Source organism: Schistosoma mansoni, chromosome 6 (genome assembly GCF_000237925.1).
Source record: "Schistosoma mansoni strain Puerto Rico chromosome 6, complete genome".
Lineage (NCBI taxonomy): Eukaryota > Metazoa > Platyhelminthes > Trematoda > Strigeidida > Schistosomatidae > Schistosoma > Schistosoma mansoni.
The window spans coordinates 8,305,551-8,327,388 of record NC_031500.1 but is presented as its reverse complement, the minus strand read 5'-3'; the positions used below and the strand labels follow the sequence as shown (position 1 = coordinate 8,327,388).

At 36.0% G+C, this 21,838-nt stretch overlaps 1 protein-coding gene across 1 annotated transcript in view; it reads right to left on the bottom strand.

Annotated features, from left to right (window-relative positions):
- The window catches only part of Smp_078570 (putative zinc finger protein), a gene marked incomplete at both ends in the record, with an annotated part of 31,448 nt that extends 16,535 nt beyond the window's left edge, over nt 1-14,913 (bottom strand). Inside the window, 7 exons of the mRNA XM_018798162.1 lie at nt 813-896; nt 2,257-2,340; nt 9,532-9,615; nt 10,738-10,821; nt 12,814-12,867; nt 13,454-13,552; nt 14,772-14,913. Coding sequence (XP_018653131.1) covers nt 813-896; nt 2,257-2,340; nt 9,532-9,615; nt 10,738-10,821; nt 12,814-12,867; nt 13,454-13,552; nt 14,772-14,913 — 631 coding nt within the window. The remainder of the gene's footprint in view (nt 1-812; nt 897-2,256; nt 2,341-9,531; nt 9,616-10,737; nt 10,822-12,813; nt 12,868-13,453; nt 13,553-14,771) is intronic.
- Nucleotides 14,914-21,838: the final 6,925 nt, after the last annotated feature.

Below are 21,838 nucleotides of genomic sequence, written 5' to 3'. Positions count from 1 at the left end.
TCCCGTTCTCCAATCGACCTGCCTGGCATGGTAGAACGTTGCTGTATCCCGAAGAGAATTACGAATGGTAACTTTTGGGGACTATTTATTGGTCAATATAATATGTATATTTCCTATTGTAATTAACCTAATCATATTCGTTTCCTCTTATCACCAACTTTATTTTGACCTTTGAACTATTATTATACGATCCTCGAGTTATCATCAGTTTATTGATTACTATTCACAGCCATATTCGGCTAAATATTGTACAAATGTTATTATCTATTTTATGGGTCGATATGGCTTGTTTGGTTGGTATATAAACTAAGTATGTTTGAAATACAATGATTCATACCACTGAGACTGTTATTGGTGTTTTGGACTCAACTGGTTGGGCTAGGCAGATCGCAGGATCGGTTAGCACTGTAGACTGCTCGTACGGTTTCGTGTGTCACTGTTCCAGTCGATAATTCACTGCTCCCTGTTTGGCGGTCTTATCAAGTCACACATTAGCAAGGCATCCACTCTACCACAAGATATAAGAAACGTACAGGAACATATGTTCCAGCCAATATGGCTCGGTTGGGTCATCACAATAGGCAAGCCCGAACACCACGTCAAGGTAACCACTGCAGTCGGGAATATCATCGATGGCAAAGTTATAGAAGAATGGTGAGATTGGGAAACCCTGTCTAAGGTCACAAAATTTTATTAAAAGTTTGCGTAATGTTGAAAATGAATTAATTGTAAAATAAGCATTGAATGTGACATGATAAAAATGTATACAGTATACAACTCAGTAAGATATCATTATCATCGGCATAACTCACCCTCATGGATCACCTTCATATGTTCAATCAAATAAAATTTAGATGTAAACTCTGCACTACACTGATCACACGCATATTTCAATTCTGACAAGAAATAAACGACACTATTATGAATTAATCAATAACTAAGGTGACGTAAGTGCTAGACATTTATAAGTGTTAGTTTTCTCTTTCTTAAAATTAAGTACTTCATTTGATAAATTTTCAATTGTCATATATGCATTCGGAACGAATTCTTTCGATAATTTCTTCCGTTACAAGTATTTAATCAAGTTGAATGATAGATAAAAGTGGAATCTAGGTAGTGGACTTCGTCCTATGTGGAACTCGCCAGTTGGATGTGTTTACATTTCATTGTTAATGTTCACACCTAAACTTGAAAACAGTAACTTTCGCCCCAAACAATGACGAGTTATTCACTGAGCTACAAAGTCCAGATATCCACGAACTAATTCAATGATCATGAAGTTACAAATCAATAAGGATTTCAGTTTTATCATTATAGGCACTTCTTTGTTTAAAAACTTTATGATTACATTCTAAGCGAACAAAAAGACCTTAAAAACCGGCACACCTAAAATCACGAACACTCACATGATATTTTTAACAACTAGTAACATCAATATTACAAATACAAAGATAATTCAAAAACCGTTTTCCAACTATAAACAAAAGTCATTAGCTGAACCATTTTGCATATTGCCAAACACAACTGAGATCAGTAGAAAAGAAGCGCCAATCATTCATGCAACTTGAACTATCCATCTAAAGAACTCCATTTTACTTGTTGAAATCTTACACCATTGAACACGAATACATCAAACTAAACGGTCCATAATACAAATACAACATATCTCACAACCACTCACGCAAGAATGCATTCAAATATATCTTAATTAGGACCATCTTTCCCCTGAATGATGTAAAATCAGTAGACACATCATTGTTAGTGTTAAATGTTTAATTTGTTTCACTGCACTAGTTAAACCTCAGCTGATTTGATTCAGTCATCAACTGAGTGACGAAGCAACCAACACTAAGTCGCGAAGCGTCAAACATTTAGTTTTATACTCCATGAGATATTATAAACATATTAGATTTGTCAAGTGACAGCAGTAACCAATCATTGGCCAGTGAGCTCAGACAAATAACAAGTAGGCGTAACAAAAGACCGTTCCACTTCTAAAACTGATCCACTTAAGACGTCTAATTGGATTTCAAGCAATGACTTTTGTAATTTGGGTTAATGAATAATTTCTCTGGTCTATAATTTGGCTCTCAATCGTTCAGTCGGATAGTATGTATTCTACATACCACGTCATCTAAACAAATGATCTAATCACTCAGTGTATCCATCCAGTACACAGTATGTTATCCAGTCTAGTGTTCATATATTATATTATTATTATATTACATTATATATATAATCACCATTATAACTTACTTTCGTGAATAGATTTTACGTGTTTATTTAAATGAGATTTAGTTGTAAACGTTTTATAACATTGAACACATGAATATTTTATTCCTAATAAAAAAGACAATTATTATTATTATTGGTAAATGTACTTATATTAATTTAATATAGCTCTAATGCACCCTGCATTGGGTAACCAACAAAATAAATTACTTATGACGTATTGCCGTACTTATCCTAATTCACATAATAACATTAGTTTTGATTCCTGGTTCAAACAATATGAAAACTTATTTTGTGGTCGATTAGCTAAACAAGTTGATACATAAAAGATAACAAAATTGAGGCACGAACTTCGTATCTGTGATCATGTAGTGATCAAACCTTATATCAGCATAGCATCTGTGTAATTGTAATTTTAAAGAAACTGGTACAGACTGTTAGGATATTCACAAGAATATCCCAAAAATTATCTCGAATGTAAAATGGTATGTTTCCAGACTCTTCACATAATTCGCATGTTATTTCCTATTGGCCATTATTTACAGTGTCCTAACTATGACTTTCATGTGTCGTTTCCCTATTGGTCAATTTTGAGTCGTCCTAATTATAACCTTTACGTGTCCTTCCTTTCCATTGGTTACTGTTAATAGTCATCGTAACTGTATAAATATGCCTTGTCTGTAAACCATTTTTGTTCTGCTGCTGACCCCATAAACAATTCTCATTTAACAGCTGTGTTCTGATTTATTGGAGTTGGGGAACAGTATTGGGGTCGAACTAGGATATCTGAATTCGGTCAATCGGTAGAATTGCATGTAGTCCTATCGCAATACCCACGCTATATATATTCGCGTTATAACAATTTGGCGACGGAGATTTTGCAAACAAGTTGCTGACTAGCTATGGATCCAGTTAAATTAGAAGAATTGTTCAAGCAACAGTTGAAGCTGATGGAGATTCAATACACATGTGGAAGATTTAGAACACACGAAATGAAATGTATTTAATTCATCCAATTATGTTCATTGTTCTTGATTTACACAAGTTAATCCAAACTATCATAAGTGTATGAACTTACAAGGATTATAATTGAAAGTAATCATCGTTAATTTTTAGTATGTAAAAGACTGCTTGACAGGTCATATATTTATGTTGCTTAAAATTAGAAACACCCAGTTACTGGATTCCAATCTCATTGCTCACATGTCGAATGTTTATTGGGAAACATTTTTGTTATGATTTTTTACCATATTAAAAGTGCATATTTTTGAAATACCAAAACACAGAAGAAAATAAATATCTGTGGTATTTCTAATAACATCCTTAGTGAAATAAACAATTATGTATTGAATTATGCCATACCATTAAGTTGCTTAATACTCTAGATGAATGTAGTAAAATCCAACAGTTAGCATTTATTTCAGTCACTAGTAAACATTCTCAGATTCATAAATGATTTATCACTTTTTTAAGTGATATACTTAGATCTCAGCGAAACGAAGTCTCCTTAACTCTTGAAAATATCGAGTGATTTATAACAGTTAATTGATTGTACATTGATTTTCATCAGAATGATATATACATTTAAATATACATATAAAACATTGACAGCGGGAACGTTCAAACGTTTACAAATAAAATGCAAGTAATCTCCGTTGTACAAGCTGTTAGGATATTCACAAGAATATCCCAAAAATTATCTCGAATGTAAAATGGTATGTTTCCAGACTCTTCACATAATTCGCATGTTATTTCCTATTGGCCATTATTTACAGTGTCCTAACTATGACTTTCATGTGTCGTTTCCCTATTGGTCAATTTTGAGTCGTCCTAATTATAACCTTTACGTGTCCTTCCTTTCCATTGGTTACTGTTAATAGTCATCGTAACTGTATAAATATGCCTTGTCTGTAAACCATTTTTGTTCTGCTGCTGACCCCATAAACAATTCTCATTTAACAGCTGTGTTCTGATTTATTGGAGTTGGGGAACAGTATTGGGGTCGAACTAGGATATCTGAATTCGGTCAATCGGTAGAATTGCATGTAGTCCTATCGCAATACCCACGCTATATATATTCGCGTTATAACAATTTGGCGACGGAGATTTTGCAAACAAGTTGCTGACTAGCTATGGATCCAGTTAAATTAGAAGAATTGTTCAAGCAACAGTTGAAGCTGATGGAGATGCTTACTCAGACGCAGATCTCTTCTCGAGTCTCATGTACACCAACAATCCCTCAATCAGTCGACGGTATTACTAGTGGTATTTCAGAGTTTCTTTATGATCCTGATGCCAATATTACATTTGATACCTGGTTCAGACGTTATGAAGATCTTTTTAAAGTCGACCTTGCTGACAGAGATGATTCGTGGAAGGTGCGTCTTCTCCTTCGAAAAATTGGTCCATCAGAGCTTGATAAATATTGCAACTTCATTCCACCGCAGAACCCACGAGACCGTTCCTTCGATGCCACTGTTCAAACTCTCAGCCAACTTTTTGGTGACCATCATTCACTTTTCAATACTCGCTATCGCTGTTTAAAACTGGTCATGAACGAGTCCGATGACTTCCTAACCCATGTTGGCATTGTCAACCGTGAGTGCGAACGGTTTAAGCTCAAATCCCTTACCGACGACCAATTCAAATCCCTCGTATTCATATGTAGTCTTCAATCACCCAAATTCTCCGACATCAGAACTCGATTGCTGAACCGCCTTGAACAAGACCCAACGCTGACACTTAATGCAATCACCGACGAGTATCAACGCATTGTCAACCTACAGCGTGACACCACTTTGGTCCAATCTGGGGGCCAGGGTGGTTCCGAAGTTCACGCTGTTCAACGTCAGAACAAATCTCCGAGATTGACAACCTGTGGTCCTACGGAAGCCAGTGCTCCTTCTTTTTCTAATCACTCCAGACCTGTTCAGAAGAAGCCCCCCTCTCCATGTTGGCACTGTGGAGCCTGGCATTATGTGAAAGTTTGTCCATTCAAACAGCAGGTGTGCGATCGCTGTCATAAAGTTGGTCACAAAAGCAGCTTTTTCCAATCCCATCGACCCAATAGTCGTCGAAATGCACAGACGCAACGTCGTTATACTAAAAAGCAGCTTTCCTCATCAAGGAGTTTAGCAGCAGTCTTTCACACTCATGCCGCCACGCGACGCAAATTTCTTACCCTCTCAATCAATGGTCAGCCAGTTCGATTGCAGTTGGACACTGTATCAGATATCACTATTCTGTCGAAAGATACTTGGCGAACCTTGGGTCAACCTCCCATCAAACCATCTTCGCAGACAGCCGTTAGTGCATGTGGTGGTCATCTCCGCCTTCATGGTGAACTTAATTGCTGTATTTCGTTCAGAGATACAACCTTCAACGGAACGTGCTACATCACCAAATCTCCTCTCAACCTTCTGGGTTTAGATTGGTTCGAAGAACTTGGTCTTGCCAATCTTCCTATCAGCACTATCTGTAATCAAGTACAAACTCCTGCTACTACACAACAGCATGCTGCAGACCTCCAAAATCGATTCATCGAACTCCTCCAGCCTGGTTGGAAGCTACGAACAGTCCATAGTGCGATGGCACCCAGGCGAGTAACCCGGCAGAATCCTCGAATGCAGAACACTAGAATTCCCTAAAAAGTTGGTGTGAAAGTGTATGTTCGGGACTATAGACATGGGTATGATAGATGGATAGAGGGTGAAGTCGCAAAGAGACAGGGGAAGGTCATGTATGAGGTCAGAGTAAACAAAGAAATCTGGACCAGGCACCATAATCAACTAAGGCCAAGAGAATCCAAGGAAAAAGTTGAAGTTACGAAATGCGTCCCACTCGATTTATTACTGGATACTTTTCAACTTCCGCCAATACCTACAACGGAGGCAACTCAGACATCTAATCAAGCAGAACATTCTTCAAGTTCTCGGTCGTTACCTCGAAGGAGGTCGGCACGCAAACGCAGAAAACCAAAGAACTTTCAGGTAAACCCACGATTGCGTCGCTATTGATTTTTTCCAAGGGGAGGTGTTAGGATATTCACAAGAATATCCCAAAAATTATCTCGAATGTAAAATGGTATGTTTCCAGACTCTTCACATAATTCGCATGTTATTTCCTATTGGCCATTATTTACAGTGTCCTAACTATGACTTTCATGTGTCGTTTCCCTATTGGTCAATTTTGAGTCGTCCTAATTATAACCTTTACGTGTCCTTCCTTTCCATTGGTTACTGTTAATAGTCATCGTAACTGTATAAATATGCCTTGTCTGTAAACCATTTTTGTTCTGCTGCTGACCCCATAAACAATTCTTATTTAACGGCTGTGTTCTGATTTATTGGAGTTGGGGAACAGTATTGGGATCGAACTAGGATATCTGAATTTGGTCAATCGGTAGAATTTCGTGTAGTCCTATCGCAATACGTTATATTTCGCGTTATAACACAGACACACATGCGACCTGAATAATAACAACTAAAAACAAGAACTATAAGCAGATAGAAAATAAAGCACTAAATAGTATGTTTGTGATCAAAACGTTTCATAAAATAGTGTGTGGTCGATATTTTTGTATTTTTGGAAGTCACAAAATCCGAATTAGCCATTTCTGGCTCCAAAAAACGAATTTCTCGACATTCAATAAGCCAGTTACAAAAGTACACTACCTGTCTGATGGATTACGACATACATAGGATTTCCTCCAATCGTAGTATTTGTCACTTTTTTAAAGTACGCATTCGAAACTACCTAACAAGCGTGTTGCGAGCTATACTAATCAAGACTGCATATAGCAAAAGCGAGAGATGATATGACAAGAAGTTATAAAATACATAAACCATAGATAGCCAACAAAACCACACAACAGTAAATTACATAATCTTTATCAACAAAAACACAGTTTGTCCGTTACTGATTCACGGCTAATGTTTCCTAATCGAAGGATGGTTCATCAAGGTGATAGCACAACGATAAGTAAACTGGTCAGAATAGACCAAAAGATCGTGAATTAAGTCAGACATTGCAGCCAATCTCATTGAGCTGGGAAGCATACTACAAAACTGACTACACAGCCAAGGACACAACCACAGATGCTGTGGTCATGTGTTCACACCGACTTTGAGAGTCAACTTAACAACATTAGGTAATTGATACCAGTAGATGCAACTTCAAGATAGCCTGTAGCCATCATCATGACTCATGCAATAATGTCTTCCCACAGTTAGGGGAGGGAGAAGAGAAATTGCATGATGCACCAAACCATCAAACCGGATTACAGATCTCTCTTAATCTGAAGATGAATGTTATGTCGGTTACTGCTATGTCTGCGAAATTAATTAATATCACTTGTTGGGTTCGCCGAACTTCAATCATAATCCTTTTCTACTCTGAGTATGTTATTACACCGACAGCCTAGCACCCCCGGTCTTAGTCAATGATAAGTTCTGACCGACGCAATTAATCGTGAGCTAACATAATCTTCGCCCTGAGTGCTTTCCCGACAAATATGCCGTCTTCTATTCCCAGCCTTGAGTCAGAAATAGAAAACCCCGACCAAGCTTCTACTGTTATCTTACTTCAACCATCCAACCCAGATTCTATCCACAGCACTCATTAGCTCACATACATGAGATACTAGGTATCACACCATAAGACAGAAAATTATATATGCACACAAACAGGTCCAAAATGGCAGTGAAACGGGCGATGCTTTAAGTAACTGGTCTGTGACAAATTGGAAATAATAAGACGTTTAGTAATAGTTAGTGACTCGAACGGAAGATTACAATAAACAGAATACGGAAATATGGTAGTTTAGTTATTCACTAATTATACAGTAAAAGTATGAACAAAAATAGTCTGAAATATCGTTCCAAAGATTCTAACTTCTCCAATACTTGTTCCGTTAAAGCAATCGAAATTTAGCAAACAACGTTAAGAAAAATCTTTACAATTCAACCAGTAAAAGTTCTGATGAAATTATATTCGAGAAACAATAACGGATTGAGAAATGTATTGTTTCTTAATATTTCTATCACTCAAAAAATGATTTTTTTTATTAATAGACAGTTCGGATTTCTAAACTGTGCGAGTACCATCGAATCAGGCTCCAAAAAACTAGTGTCCCAATTAGAGGATTCTCAAAGACAATCTTAAACATGTACAAACTCTCGCTCACTCAGCTAATCATTAAGAAAAGGTTTATTTTGAGAAAGCTTGATATAATATTAAAACAATAAAAAATACGCCAGTGATCTTCACCAGCGACTTGAATCACAAGATGACAAAAATACCGGTGGATTTCGGTAGCATCTACATAATTGATAGATACTCGAGAAAGCATCTTAGCAGAGAAAGTTGAAAAACGAAGACGACTCTAAAGTAGACTAAAAAAATTGTACGCAGTGAATGCAAGCAATTCTAGGTGACGAAAGTAAAAGAGATAGAAAATGCAGTGGAGATAAGCGACATAACACATTTAAAAAATAGTAATTGAAGTGCCAGTTGTTAGTAAGATTATATTAGATATCAATAGAGTTGCAACAAACCTAGATGACATAAACGTAATGGAAAGGTCGGGCATTGACTTGAGAGAACGGATTTAGTGACGTTTAAAAAATGCAGAACATCGGATACTGTTACACCTAGAAAGTGCCAACTTCTCTTACATTCAATCAAGTAATTTCTGTTCGATTAACAGGGACACTGCCTCGATAGCGGAAACATTTAAACCACTCAAAAATTGGATTCCACATCACTGTAAGCATTCCTTGGAATGATAATTCACCACACAGTTTTTGTTTCTGCAATTGACGAATACGCTCCATTAAATAAGTGATTAAAATAGAGTACTCAGTGAAATTAGTCACTAGAATGTGAACAACTGAAATGATAATCATTTAAAGTTTACGATATAAACCGTGAAACTAATGAAGCCTAAACGTACTGGATTCAATCTTATATGAACCTATGTGAATGAACAGTAAAGAACACCTAAACTCTAAACAAACAATGATCTACTACGCTTTACGATTCCCAGTGATCTACCAATTGATATCAGTCTCGGATAGAGACCTAATACAATCGAACAGGACGATCTCCACAAATCCCGTATCCCTACATAATATATTTAGTCTGAATTGACACATCTGGCACAGTACATGGAAATATAATTGAACATAAATGTAAAAATGATTTCAGTAGAAAAAAAATGCTTATTTAACAATCATTCGATGAGAATGTATACGGTATACAGTTTCAAGGTTAAATATCATTACTATCGACACAACTCACGATTATGAAAAACATGAATATGTTGAAGTAAGTTGGATTTACAAGCAAAATTTCTATTACATTGACCACATTGATAATTTATTCCTAATAAAAAAAAATATAATTATTATAGTTAGTAAATTTACTTACATAAATTCAACATCAATATGTAGGATCATGTAAGAAAGGTTTACAGTACATTTTATTTAAATATGTCCATTTCACAAAAGAAAGAATACGAACGAATGAACAACCGCTAGTGTAGTAGACTTTTAATCATACTGATTGTATAGAAAGTGAAAACTCCCACGAAGATTGAAAGTTAAGTACGTCAGCAAGACAATTAGAGCCACATCCTCCAATTGACTCATACAAAAACGTAACGTCAAAGATTAATATTTTCTATACATTACAACATAACTGAGTGATAGCTCAACAGTGCATGCCCCCAAATGCCCTGGTATGGCCGAAGGTGAGAAGAGTTTGCTCTCCTCGAAATGCTCTCACATGGCCACGCGTATACAGCCACTGTCAGGAAAGTCCTGATAGTTGTATTTATTAAAATGATTCGGTAATTTGAGTGTTTCTCATTAAGTCACTAAAGCAAGTTTACTCACCATTCACTTGATGAATAAACTTAACAAACATGAAATAAGCGAGATGATTCTTAATTATTTGACATTTTATGAAGAAAGTATTCCGGGTAGCAATATAGTGAGAAAAAATTAAAAATGAAACGACCGTCCAGTGCTTCCAGGTCTTTAGTGGTGATCAAACATTGATCGGTTCGTGATTTCAATGAAATACAAAAAGTTACCGAACTAAAAGCAATTACAACCAATAAGAAAAAGGCAAAGGTAATGCGAGAAATTGAATTAGAAGAAAAGTGCGAGCAGTTATCGTTTCTGAAGGGATTTCAGTATTGCTGATAAAATCTGAGTATTATTGTGTTTGCCTTAGCAGCAAAATAATTCTATAATATATCCTTTGTCGATAAATAATCAACCAAATAAACATAGACAGACGGAAACATTAATCTTCAACATACATAGTAACGTGACAAGAAGTATTAGGTTTTGATTGAAAAGACAAAATCTGACTTCGACAGGAAGAACCATAACTCCTTAACATTTAGTCAGTAACAACATTAAAACAAAAACAACAATGGATAATCAAAATTGATTCAAGACAAGAAACAAACAAATGAGGAAATGAAACACCACTCACCTTCATGAGCAGTCTTAATATGGAGATCACGAGTAGTTTTTATTGAAAAATCCTTGTTGCGTAAATCATGCGACAATTTGATTGCTACGAACGTCAAAATGATTTAGTAAATAAATTTTAAGAATGGGCGGCTTAAAAGAACAGTAAAAAGAACAGAACCTCCTACCGTCAACATTACTACCGAGATAAATTATCAAAAAAATTTTCGATTTGTTGCAAAGGGCAATGGAACGCACACATATCATACGGGCTGTTGTTAAAATTGAAGCTAGCACGAATCTGTGGACAGGTTCTGTAAGGAATTTGAAGTTTCTGAACGCTGGTTATACTGTAGGAAGTTACAATAGTAAATATTCTGGTTGATGAAGTAAATGTCAAAAGATGAACGGGTAAAGTGAACATTACATTTAGAACTTTCACAAAAGAATAATTGACATGGTTTATTCCGAAAACGCTACCCGCCAAAACAACCGATATTTTGCAATTAAATCATCTTGTTTACAAAAGAATAAAACCTCAAAGAAAATCCACACAAGGATTAGTTCAAGCTTATAGAATGGAGTATTTAATATAAATTCTAATTCACATCAAAAGGTAGCAGGAAAATCTGGCAAGCCTTGGAACATAGTTAGAACTCTATCGCACTAGTGTATACACCTACAACGTTCGTTTACTGAATGAGATTCAAAATTAGGTAAGCACTATCATTACCTCACATACATCAAACATAAACATTCATCATTGGTTACGACACCAGTATATGAGTCTGTAATACCACACAATGAGCAAACAGAATAAAAATTAGGTTTGCGCCTTTCATTTGTCATATCAAAATGGAAAAATATGAGCGAAAATACTTAATATACAACTCTATATCAAGTGAACAAAGTGAGGAAAGAGAAGTGGGAAAAAAACTTACAATTAAGTGAAAAGATCGCTGACTACTTACCTTTATGAACATATTTATTGTGTATGTTTAAAAATGTTTTAGAAGTGTAGCAACTATGACATACAGAACACTTGAAGAGTTTCCTTTCTGAAAGTATTAAATAATTCAGAATAAGCGTACAGTGACTCAATTATAGGAAAATAGTAACAACTGCGCACTTACAAGTGAGCAGTTATGAGAGATTGAGTTCTTGAAGTTCTAGTGAAAAACTGACGCGCAGAGTCAACCAAAAAATTGGATCATATTTACACTTGTAATCGTAGATCATTTGAAGCTGAAAATAAGGAGAAATTGACGCCAACTCAATGGTTTAAAAGTACCGTATTCACTGTGATACCTTTACGTATCTCTTATGTTCAATCTGTATAGAGCTATGAGTCCTCAATGATCAGAAGTCTCAAACTAATTCGGAACATATATATTCCTATGTTTGTCAATGGTTTTTCATAGATTAAGATAGTGGTGAAAAAACAGCTTCAATCCTTAATTTTTTCCACAGTGTGCGTCGGTTAACATCATTCTGCTACAATATTTTAGGCAAAAAGATATTTACTCTCACTTGTACAAGCTTAGTACATTGTTATTTAATTTACGTTGGGTAGATGGAGACGATTTGATACTACTGAAGCAAAAATAATGTGTATTAAATGAGACGTGAATAATTTTTGATCCTTTAAGAATGGCTCCATTTGTCAGCGACTATGGTGACTAATAAAATCAAATCTAAGGACGTTTTCCACAAAAACGTGGTCAAAGAAGGTGTACACAGTAAATCTTTAGTAAGATGAGAGGTCGAAAATGAAAATTCCGTCCACTAAATGGAAATATCTTACTTTTTTGAAATCTCAACAGAGGTAACAGTAAAGCTGTACCGTTAAATACGCCACACAATACAATTAATCGAAGAAACGCGTCTTCAGATATATGCCTACTTTCAGATTTGTAGATAACGACAAATAAACCATGTAGAGTAGGTGGGAGAAAACTTGAGATGTATGTTTTTCATGGGTGAGTTTCATTTGTAATCTCAACATATTAGAATAACGTAAGGAATCGACCCTTTGAAGAATTTTGTCAGATAGGGTTCCGATTTGTCCTGATAAAAACCACACCAATATTGTTATTACCTCTATCTGTAACGAGATCGTCAACACCAGGAGCTTTATCGGAATCACATTCATCTACAAAAATCACGAAAGATTGTAGTCATGTAAATAAATAGTTAAGAAACATGTTGCTAGATTTATATAACAAACACGTCACAAAAATGAAATCAAATGCGCACAAATGTTTGTTTAATATCAGAATCATAGTTATGCAACATGTAAAATTTACATATATACGAACAAAGAGATTACTAAAAACAGAACAAAATGAGATTTGGTTTGTATATTTAATCAGGAGTTAGGTTATCGAAACAGTTGTAAAAATTAAAACCAGTGTAGATTTGCGGGCAGATCTACATTTCATGATGGAGTTTTAGAATGATTAACACAGGACAAATTTAGAGTCAATTGTTCGTGATATAAGTGAAGAATCTAAATATTTTAAAAAGATTAAAAATCAGTATTCCCGTCAAAAAAAACAGGAAAACAACCTATTCAACTTATATTATCTGTACTTGACTTATGAGAGAAGCTTCACACTAATAAACATATAGTTTATACATTATTCTTCTTAAACCAAATCTGCATGCATCCAGAACTCAGAATTTAGGTACATTTATCAACTGGGAAACAGTATATTAAATAAAACATTCATACTCACGTTTAAAACTTTCCTCCAAGTTTGATGACTGATTGTCTCGTATAATTCCCAACTCATCCAAGTTAACATCAGCAGGGTTACCAAAATTACGGTCTTCCACTAAACAGAAGTGACAATTTATAGAAATACAGAACAATCGGTCTAACAATAACTAGTGCGGTCAACAATATAATTGTCAATTATGGTTGTGAAATCCTCAAACACAATGTGGAAAAACCCAATCTAGAAATTTATAAATTGATCTAAGATGATTTTCATTCAGTCAACTTGCAACTTCTTTTAGTTACATTTATTTATTCAGCGTGGGTTCTACTAATTAACTTTCGATTTGTTTTCAGTAGTATCGGTTATTCATCATTCAGTTAGTTGTTTGGTTTCCAGTGCATTTTTCCTTGTACTCACTATTTCATTGTGATTCTTTATTCAGTAAAAATTACTCAGCTGATAAAATTATATCAATTATAATCACTGAATTGATGTATACCTGCATTAACTTAAATGTATATTAATTCTTCTTACGTTTTCATCAACAAAACTTCTGTACTAAGAACTGGACTTCTCACTCCGATTAAAGAGCACGGAAGAGGCTAAAATTAGTCTTGTTGAGAGTATTGAATATTACCTTAGAGCACGAAGGTATCAACAGCTGAAGACCTTATATATCAACGAAAACCTATTAACAATCACTGATCGTTGAGTAGCTTACAACTAACATCATGTTTTCATAGTCGGCTAGTGACGACCGATTTCTGTTGAGTAAATTCCAAAGTACTTAACAAGAAGTGAGTATATGCTTTAATAATTATCTCGAAATCAACGAAATCGGAAAATACAGGCGAGGTCGTTAGTGATTTATCGTGAATGACTTAGATGAATTACTTTATGGACAGTGAGGGTACAGAGTGTGGTGCCCTTAGGCATAGTTGTAGATGAGTGAGATTGTGGATATGCACAAAGCGAGATGGAAATACACGGCTGCGTTTGAAGAGCATGTAACAATAATTAGAATTAATTGAGAACCGAACATGTCCATCTTTATTCCTGTACTATATTCTTATATATTACCACCACTAAATTAACTACTATGAATTCGGTGTTCATCTTGTTATGCTAATGAGGTATGGCAACTTGGACCAATGCATATATGTAGCTGACTGACTGAAGAACCGAACATAAGTATATTTCTTACAAACAAGTTCTTATATTACAAATGCATTATTTATTTAAAACAAGTTCTTACATGTCAGTTTCCAGTGACGAGTGTCGATGGGCAAATACGAATTTCACAAATATAATGATAATAATGGTGGTTGCCTACCTTTTATATCTTTTTCAGGAACAACATTTACATCTTTTGAGACCGATTTCTGTGATGACTTCATAACTGGGTCATCTAACTCAACTGGTTCTTCGGTCTTAAAATTAATTCCAGAACAAGGATCAAATATAGATATCTCCATTTCACTTCAATTTTCAAACGCGTCGAAACTTATGGTAACTGCAACAAAATGGCAAAAAGCTCTTCATAGAGGAAATATACCGAATAGAGGTTTCAACCTCAAAATAATGAAAATCACTACGAACCCCACTCAAATTTGAGTTCGATCACAACAAAATTACGATCCCTTTTACTTGTAAAATATCCACTGATAACAATAACATTTAAGTAACGTCGTTACCCCAAATATAACGGGATTTTTAGTTGTTGTTTATCACCATTGATAAATAGAACTAACCTCAGCAAAACGTTTTAGTGCAGCTGATAACTGAACTGCCAACATTTTTAACCATCGATAGACTCATAGTCGTTTGGTATCACCAGCTGTGACTGATAGTTTTAAATTACCGACGCATTGGCATACCAATTGCTTTCTTTCACAATCTGAGTCACTGAGTTTACTTAATCTTTTTCTTGAAGTCAAGTGGATTTTTTCCTCCTTATGAGTCCTGAAAAACGAATGTTCTTCAGAATACATTTTCTCTTGTTTCATAAACCTAGGTCGCAATAAAGAGATATTGGTTGCACATTGATCCAACACATTAAAGATCCTTAAGCCCCTGGGAAAAGGCGTTCAATAACAGAAAGCATATGAAGCGTTTGTGTCTAGTCTGAAGACACATTATGTACTGGCATAATGTGAAAAGCAACATGTGACAGAATCTATAAGTGTAGAGAGCATGGGAAGTGCCAGAACTAAAGAGTAGACGAACAAAACAGACTTTGTTGTGAAGTCCATTTCCTCATAATGGTCAAGAATCATTATTGCATTATGGCTGGCACGATAACAGACCATACATATAACGGTTATTAATTTGTGTTAAAACTGTTCACAGATTATAATTGTACAATCTTTTTATAGAGAATCTGCTTGAAGTACTTCTTTACGTAAAGAATATGAGGGACCTAGATTCTCCTCCTCGGACTGCTTTTTAGAAAGCACGGAAAATATTAAGGCGTTTCATGCAAGAAGATTGTTACATTCTTGGCTGATACACAGTTCCAAAATGAATAATGAATCTTTACATACGAAATAGTGAAGCTTCCATCAAAAACAGAACTGCAGAGGTTCGCGTATAGCCAGGAAGCATGTTGTGTACTAAAAAAGTATGCAGAGTAGCGTGAGGTCAGGGAAACAGATGAAAAAAATTGAGTCGACAACAAGCACACACAATGCATTGTGTGGTTTCGTTAACGAAACCAATCAGTCTTCAGTAATAAGGATAGTAGGTTGATGAACCTGTGTTAATCCTGACAGATTTCCTTCCAGTGAAGGTCCAGCTTCTTCTTGAAAATGTTCACTGATGGTGCTGATACCACTTGTTCTGGTAAAGCGTTCCAGTCATTGACCACTCGATAAGAAAAACGGGACCCCACCTTTAGTTTATTAGATCGCGGTTTCAGAACCTTCTTGCTATGACCTCGGAGATTATTAGTGCTGGAGGGAGCAAAAGGATAAGACATATTAACACCCAGATCATAATTAATCGACAACAATCTGTATGAAATAGTGATTCTTTTGTACTTGATGGTTGCCTGATTTCGAATTATAGATACAATACTTTCCTTTTTGCTCATCTAGTTCTGTGTGTTGTAAATAGCACTATTTCGGGAACTCCTAGTTCGTATATTGATTCAAATACTTCTAACTATTACACAATCCCAAATAACATATGCCTTAGGTCAAAACATCTTGAGTTCGAAACTAGAAGCAGATGATTCAACCTGCTACAAGAATATAAGAATGCACTTCACCCCAAAATTGGACTGACTCGTCTACCACTAACCACATCCTAACTAATTCCCGTGCTCAAGGTCGTCCACGTTCAATGCGTCAGTTTCAATTCGGAAAGGACAAGTGATTAGGAGGCCTGTGTTGGTCCTGGCAGTTATGGTCTCTAAGTTGATCCAACTTTATTTTGGAAGAGTAGACAGATGGGGCTTCAATCATATATTGAGCTAATGAATTTCACTCGTTGATGATTTTATGAGAAAGTCGATAGTCAGCTGACAAGTTATTTATTCTGCGCTTGTAAACTCATTTGAAGTGTTCTCATAGATTCATTGCTTTGGAAAATAACAAAAATGAAGGTATATCAGGTGCGAATTTATCATCGAGTAATTCGAAAACTGTAATCAAGTCACCTCTGGTTCTTCGATATGACAACGGGAATAGGTTTAGCTTAGCCAGTCGAGCATCAAACAGGAGCTTCGCTATTCCTGGAATCAGCTTAGTTGCTGTTCTCTGAACCTTTTCCAATAGCTAACTGTTTTTTTCAGGCAAGGGCTAGCCGCTTGTATGCAATACTCAAGTTTAGGACGCATGAATACTGTATACAAAGACAAAAAATTTATCGTCAACATGACTAAAAGCCCTACGCATTAATCATAATGTTCCAAAACTTTAGGTGACTATTGCACGGCAGTGTACAATAATTTTTAAGTCCTGGCTAACGATGACTCCTGAGCCATTGTGTATCTGGACAACAGGTAGCTCACCATGTATGTATCTGTACCTTGATGTCCGATATAGATCACAATACACTTGTAAGTATTTATCGTAAACTGCTAGGATTAGAATCGTTCAGACAATTTCTCCAGGTCATTTTAGAGTTCTGAACTATCACCCTTACTTACCCTTACCTAACCCTTACCTTACCCTTACTTACCCTTACTTTGTATCGCTCTTCATATCTTGACATCTTCAGCATATAACAAGACCGATGATGACAGGAGGTGAGGAAGGTCATTTACATATAAGAAGAATAACACTATCCCTAAAATGTACCCTGAGGCACTCCGCTAAGCACCGTTTTCCAGCTAGACAACTTGGGGTTCACCAGTACTCTTTGTTGGCACCCAATTAGGAAGTCTTTTATCTACATCAATAGATTGCCTCCAAACCCGACAATTCTTGACTTATATAACAGCCGGTTGTGCGGAACTTTTCTGGAGTCGATGTAGGCTACGTCTATGGGTAAATTTTGGTCTTTAAGAGCTCACCAGCTTTTACGAGCCACTAATAAGTTTGTGAGACAGGAATAACTTGTTTTAAAACCATGCTGCTTTTCCTAAAAGATCCGGTTTCCCTCGAGATACTTAAATAGCTGCTTCTGAATAATCTTTTATCAGATTTCAACAGCCACGTTAGTTAGGTCAACGGGTTGGTAGTTCTCATGTTTATGTTTCTTACCTGTTCTGAAGACAGGACTTACTATGGAGTTCTTTCAGTCTTTTAGCAAACGACCCTGGGTTACCGATAGATTAAAACATATGCCTAAGAGGTTCACAACGACGTTAGCTAATTCTTTTAGTAATCTAGGAAACAGCTCATCGGTTCCTGTGGGTTTGTCTATGTCAAGCTTATTTAGCAGACCAAAGACATCGATTTCTTTATTGGCTGCGTTGCCCAGTATGTGGGGGGATTTTAATGGACTGACGGGGTGTTTCTACGGTATGTACATTGCTAAAGTAGTCTGAGAATACTTCAGCTTTACCATAGTCATCCTCCACCAATGAGGAGGCATTACCGTCTCCTCATTGTGCTAGGATATTTTCTCTACTTTTTGTCCTTTGGCTTATATGTGAATACAAACGTTTAGGACATTCTATGGATTCCTTAACGGTTTTCTCCTGGTACAACCTTCCAGACTTACGGAGGGTCAAGGCACAGGTATTCCGAGCATCTCGATATTGAGATTTCGTCTCAGCAGTCCCCAGTAACATAAATCTAACCTACATTCTTTTCCTTTTAAGGAGAAGGGTGCGAACCTACCTACTGAAATATGGTGGAGAGTTTCTCGGACCCCTTGGTGTGGCCTAAGGGATATGGGGTGCAGTAACTTTTAAGTATAAAGTTCGAAATACATCCCAAGTCGTTTCAATTGGGGACTCTGGCTCTATTGTCTAATCTACTAACAATGCTGAGTGTATAACATCTTGTGTATTTGCCTTTCAGACGCTAGGTCTGGGTTGAGCTGATGCGTGCTCGATTTGACAACCGTATAGAAGTCAAAGTTAAGAACTGTATGGTCACTTTTACCTAGGGATAGCATGTAATCAAGGTTCGTGACGTCATTCTCATCATGAGTCAATAAAAGATCTAGTAAGGATGATTCAGAGTCCGAGTCGTACCTAGTCGCTTCTTTCACACGGTGTAGTAGGGCACATCGAATAGTTCCTGCTCGAAGGAACTTTCTGACGGTCATGGAAATGGGCACAAGTTTGGTGAGTGATTGTTCTGAGGCGAGTTCCACCCATGTAATTCATGTCTATTTCGTAATTCTAAATGCTTTAAATGTGGTATAATTGGTCACATACATGCAGTTTGTAATACTACTTTTTTATTTCCTTGCAACTAATATTAAGCCTTGCAATTTTGGTCCTATTAAGTTGAGTGTTTAATGATAGTCTATCTTTATCCACGACTTCGAAAAAAAGTATAGAGTTATATAGCAGTCCAAAATTAAATGAAACTCAAAATTATTGTGAGACAAAAGCTTCTGATCAATCGACTTATCAAATTTCTCATGTTATTGTACTAGACATGCTTTGTCCTAACGATTCCCACATTTTCCTGATAGAATTTTTTTATAAATCTGAGGACATGTGGTGTTTATATGAACCGATGATTTCTTTGTATTGATGACCGTTTTGATTTTGAATTCCAAATACAGTACATTCGTTCATGTTCATCTAATACTTCTTGATTAAATTGCGTTATTGCTGGGATTACTAGTTCATACTATAATTCAAATTATTACAGGAAAATATGTCGAGTGAATCAAACTATGGTCAAAAATCTGATGCAGTTTCGATGGATGTTGATTTGACTAATAATTCATTACTCTTAATAAATTTTAGGAAAGTATTTCAGAAGAATCAAATCCTGATGTCACATCACACATTATTTGTCCTCACAATGCATTTGCTTCTTGTGGGAATTTTGTTCACTGCGAAACATGAGCACTAAAACGAGCTCGATTTTGATTACGATTCGGATGATTTCATATCAACTGTTGTTTATTCTTATCATGAAGTTACTTCTAATGAATACTCAAGTCAATATGAGAAATATGTCTTGAGTGAAGCCATAATATTCATAACTTGAGGATATGAAGAATCAACATTATTTCGTGGCGAAGGATAGTGTTGGAAAATCTATGGTCCGAATTCTAGATATCATTGGTTTCAGTACACAGCCGACATGGTGATTGTATACAATTCCAAGACCCAGATGAGTCCGTTCCGATTTCAGTTGTTAATTCTAGTACTAATGAGTATATTCTAGATCATACAGAACCTACATTCAATACACGGTCGGACAGACACGATGAACCTAAGAACAGGTGCACAATTGATTGCAGAAATTCGGATTCTCATTTAAGCTGTGGCGGATGTCGTGTTTGTATGAACTAATGATTCGTTTGGACTTGACGACTGCCTAGTTTTGAATGCCAAATACAATACGTTCATTTGTGTTCATGTAATACTTCTTGGTTAAATTGCGTTATTCCTAGTTTGTACCATAATTCAAATACCCCTGATTATCACAAATCCCCACTGAATTTAGTTTAAGCTAGTCTCAATGTGGTGGACAGTGACCTATCAGCATCTACCTCTGTTTTAAGTCCAACACCACTGCTGAGATCTGTGTTGGTATACCGACAACCAACTGTAGCTTCAGATTTCAGATCTTCGGGTCGAGACTCAGATAATGCAACACTCCAACCTTCGTCTTAAAGTTTGTTTAAAGGCATCTGCTTGATTTCAAATAGTCGTTTACGAAGTTAATTAATCTGTTTGAAGACTACTTCGTCTTATAATATACTTTCTACCACTACATAGTTATAGACTAAAAGACAGCTATCTTTGGGGTTAGGGTTTACATTACTGAAAGTATTATTTGAAGTAAGTGAATTCACCTTGGGAATCGGGGAAGCAGCATGTTTAGCTGTTGAATCGCCCATTTCATTTTTCTGGCCCTCATCAGTGCCAGCCCACGATAATGAACATGCAATTATAGACCACGGTTGGCTACTGTGGGGATCCAGACCAGATTTTAACCTGAGTTTAGGAGTGTCTAACTACAGGACTAACAACAACGTGCACCAGTTCTTGCCATCCATTATTTTAATTGCAGTAACGCATTGACACTTGGTAGATGGTTAGCGTAGACAATTCATAAATTATTTCGGATAGTATTTTTTTTATCTGTTTGTCCACATTTCATATTGTTCCCAATTGGTTGTCCGACAGTTTTTTCAAAGCAATGTTTACTTCCTAGCATAGGCACACTTTTCTCATTGATTACCACTCTCAAAACACGTGGGTTATCATTCCCCCTTTGTGTAATTTTGTGCACTGCAGCCAATTTATTAGGTCTGCAATGAATTTTTTTAAATTCATAACTCAAACATGTGTTCAAACTACTTACTTAGCATACTAATTTCCGGACGTATCATTTCATATATAATACTTGTGAACTTCTCCCAAACCCATCGAACAAAAACATCATCTCACGATTTATATTATTGTTTTTACTTCTCATATCATATATCTACATGTGCATTTCGCCGTTATTTTTAAAAATTTATTTTCGCTTCATCACAAGATTCTCCATAAACTCTACATGAGACAATTCGTTAAGTACCCTGTCAATATACACGAATATCAAATTGATAGACAGATCGTTATCTTCAGCCGTTGCACGGACCTCGGATTCGAAGATGGGGTTTATCTAAAGGTAAAGGATAGTAAATGAACTATGATGCTTTGGCATTGGTAGGTTGAAGTATTACAAATCATCAAGCTGTTCACCTTGTGCAGATTTTATTTAAGTCCTTCCTGATAGCTCTGCAATAAGATCTGATGTTATCGGACCTATA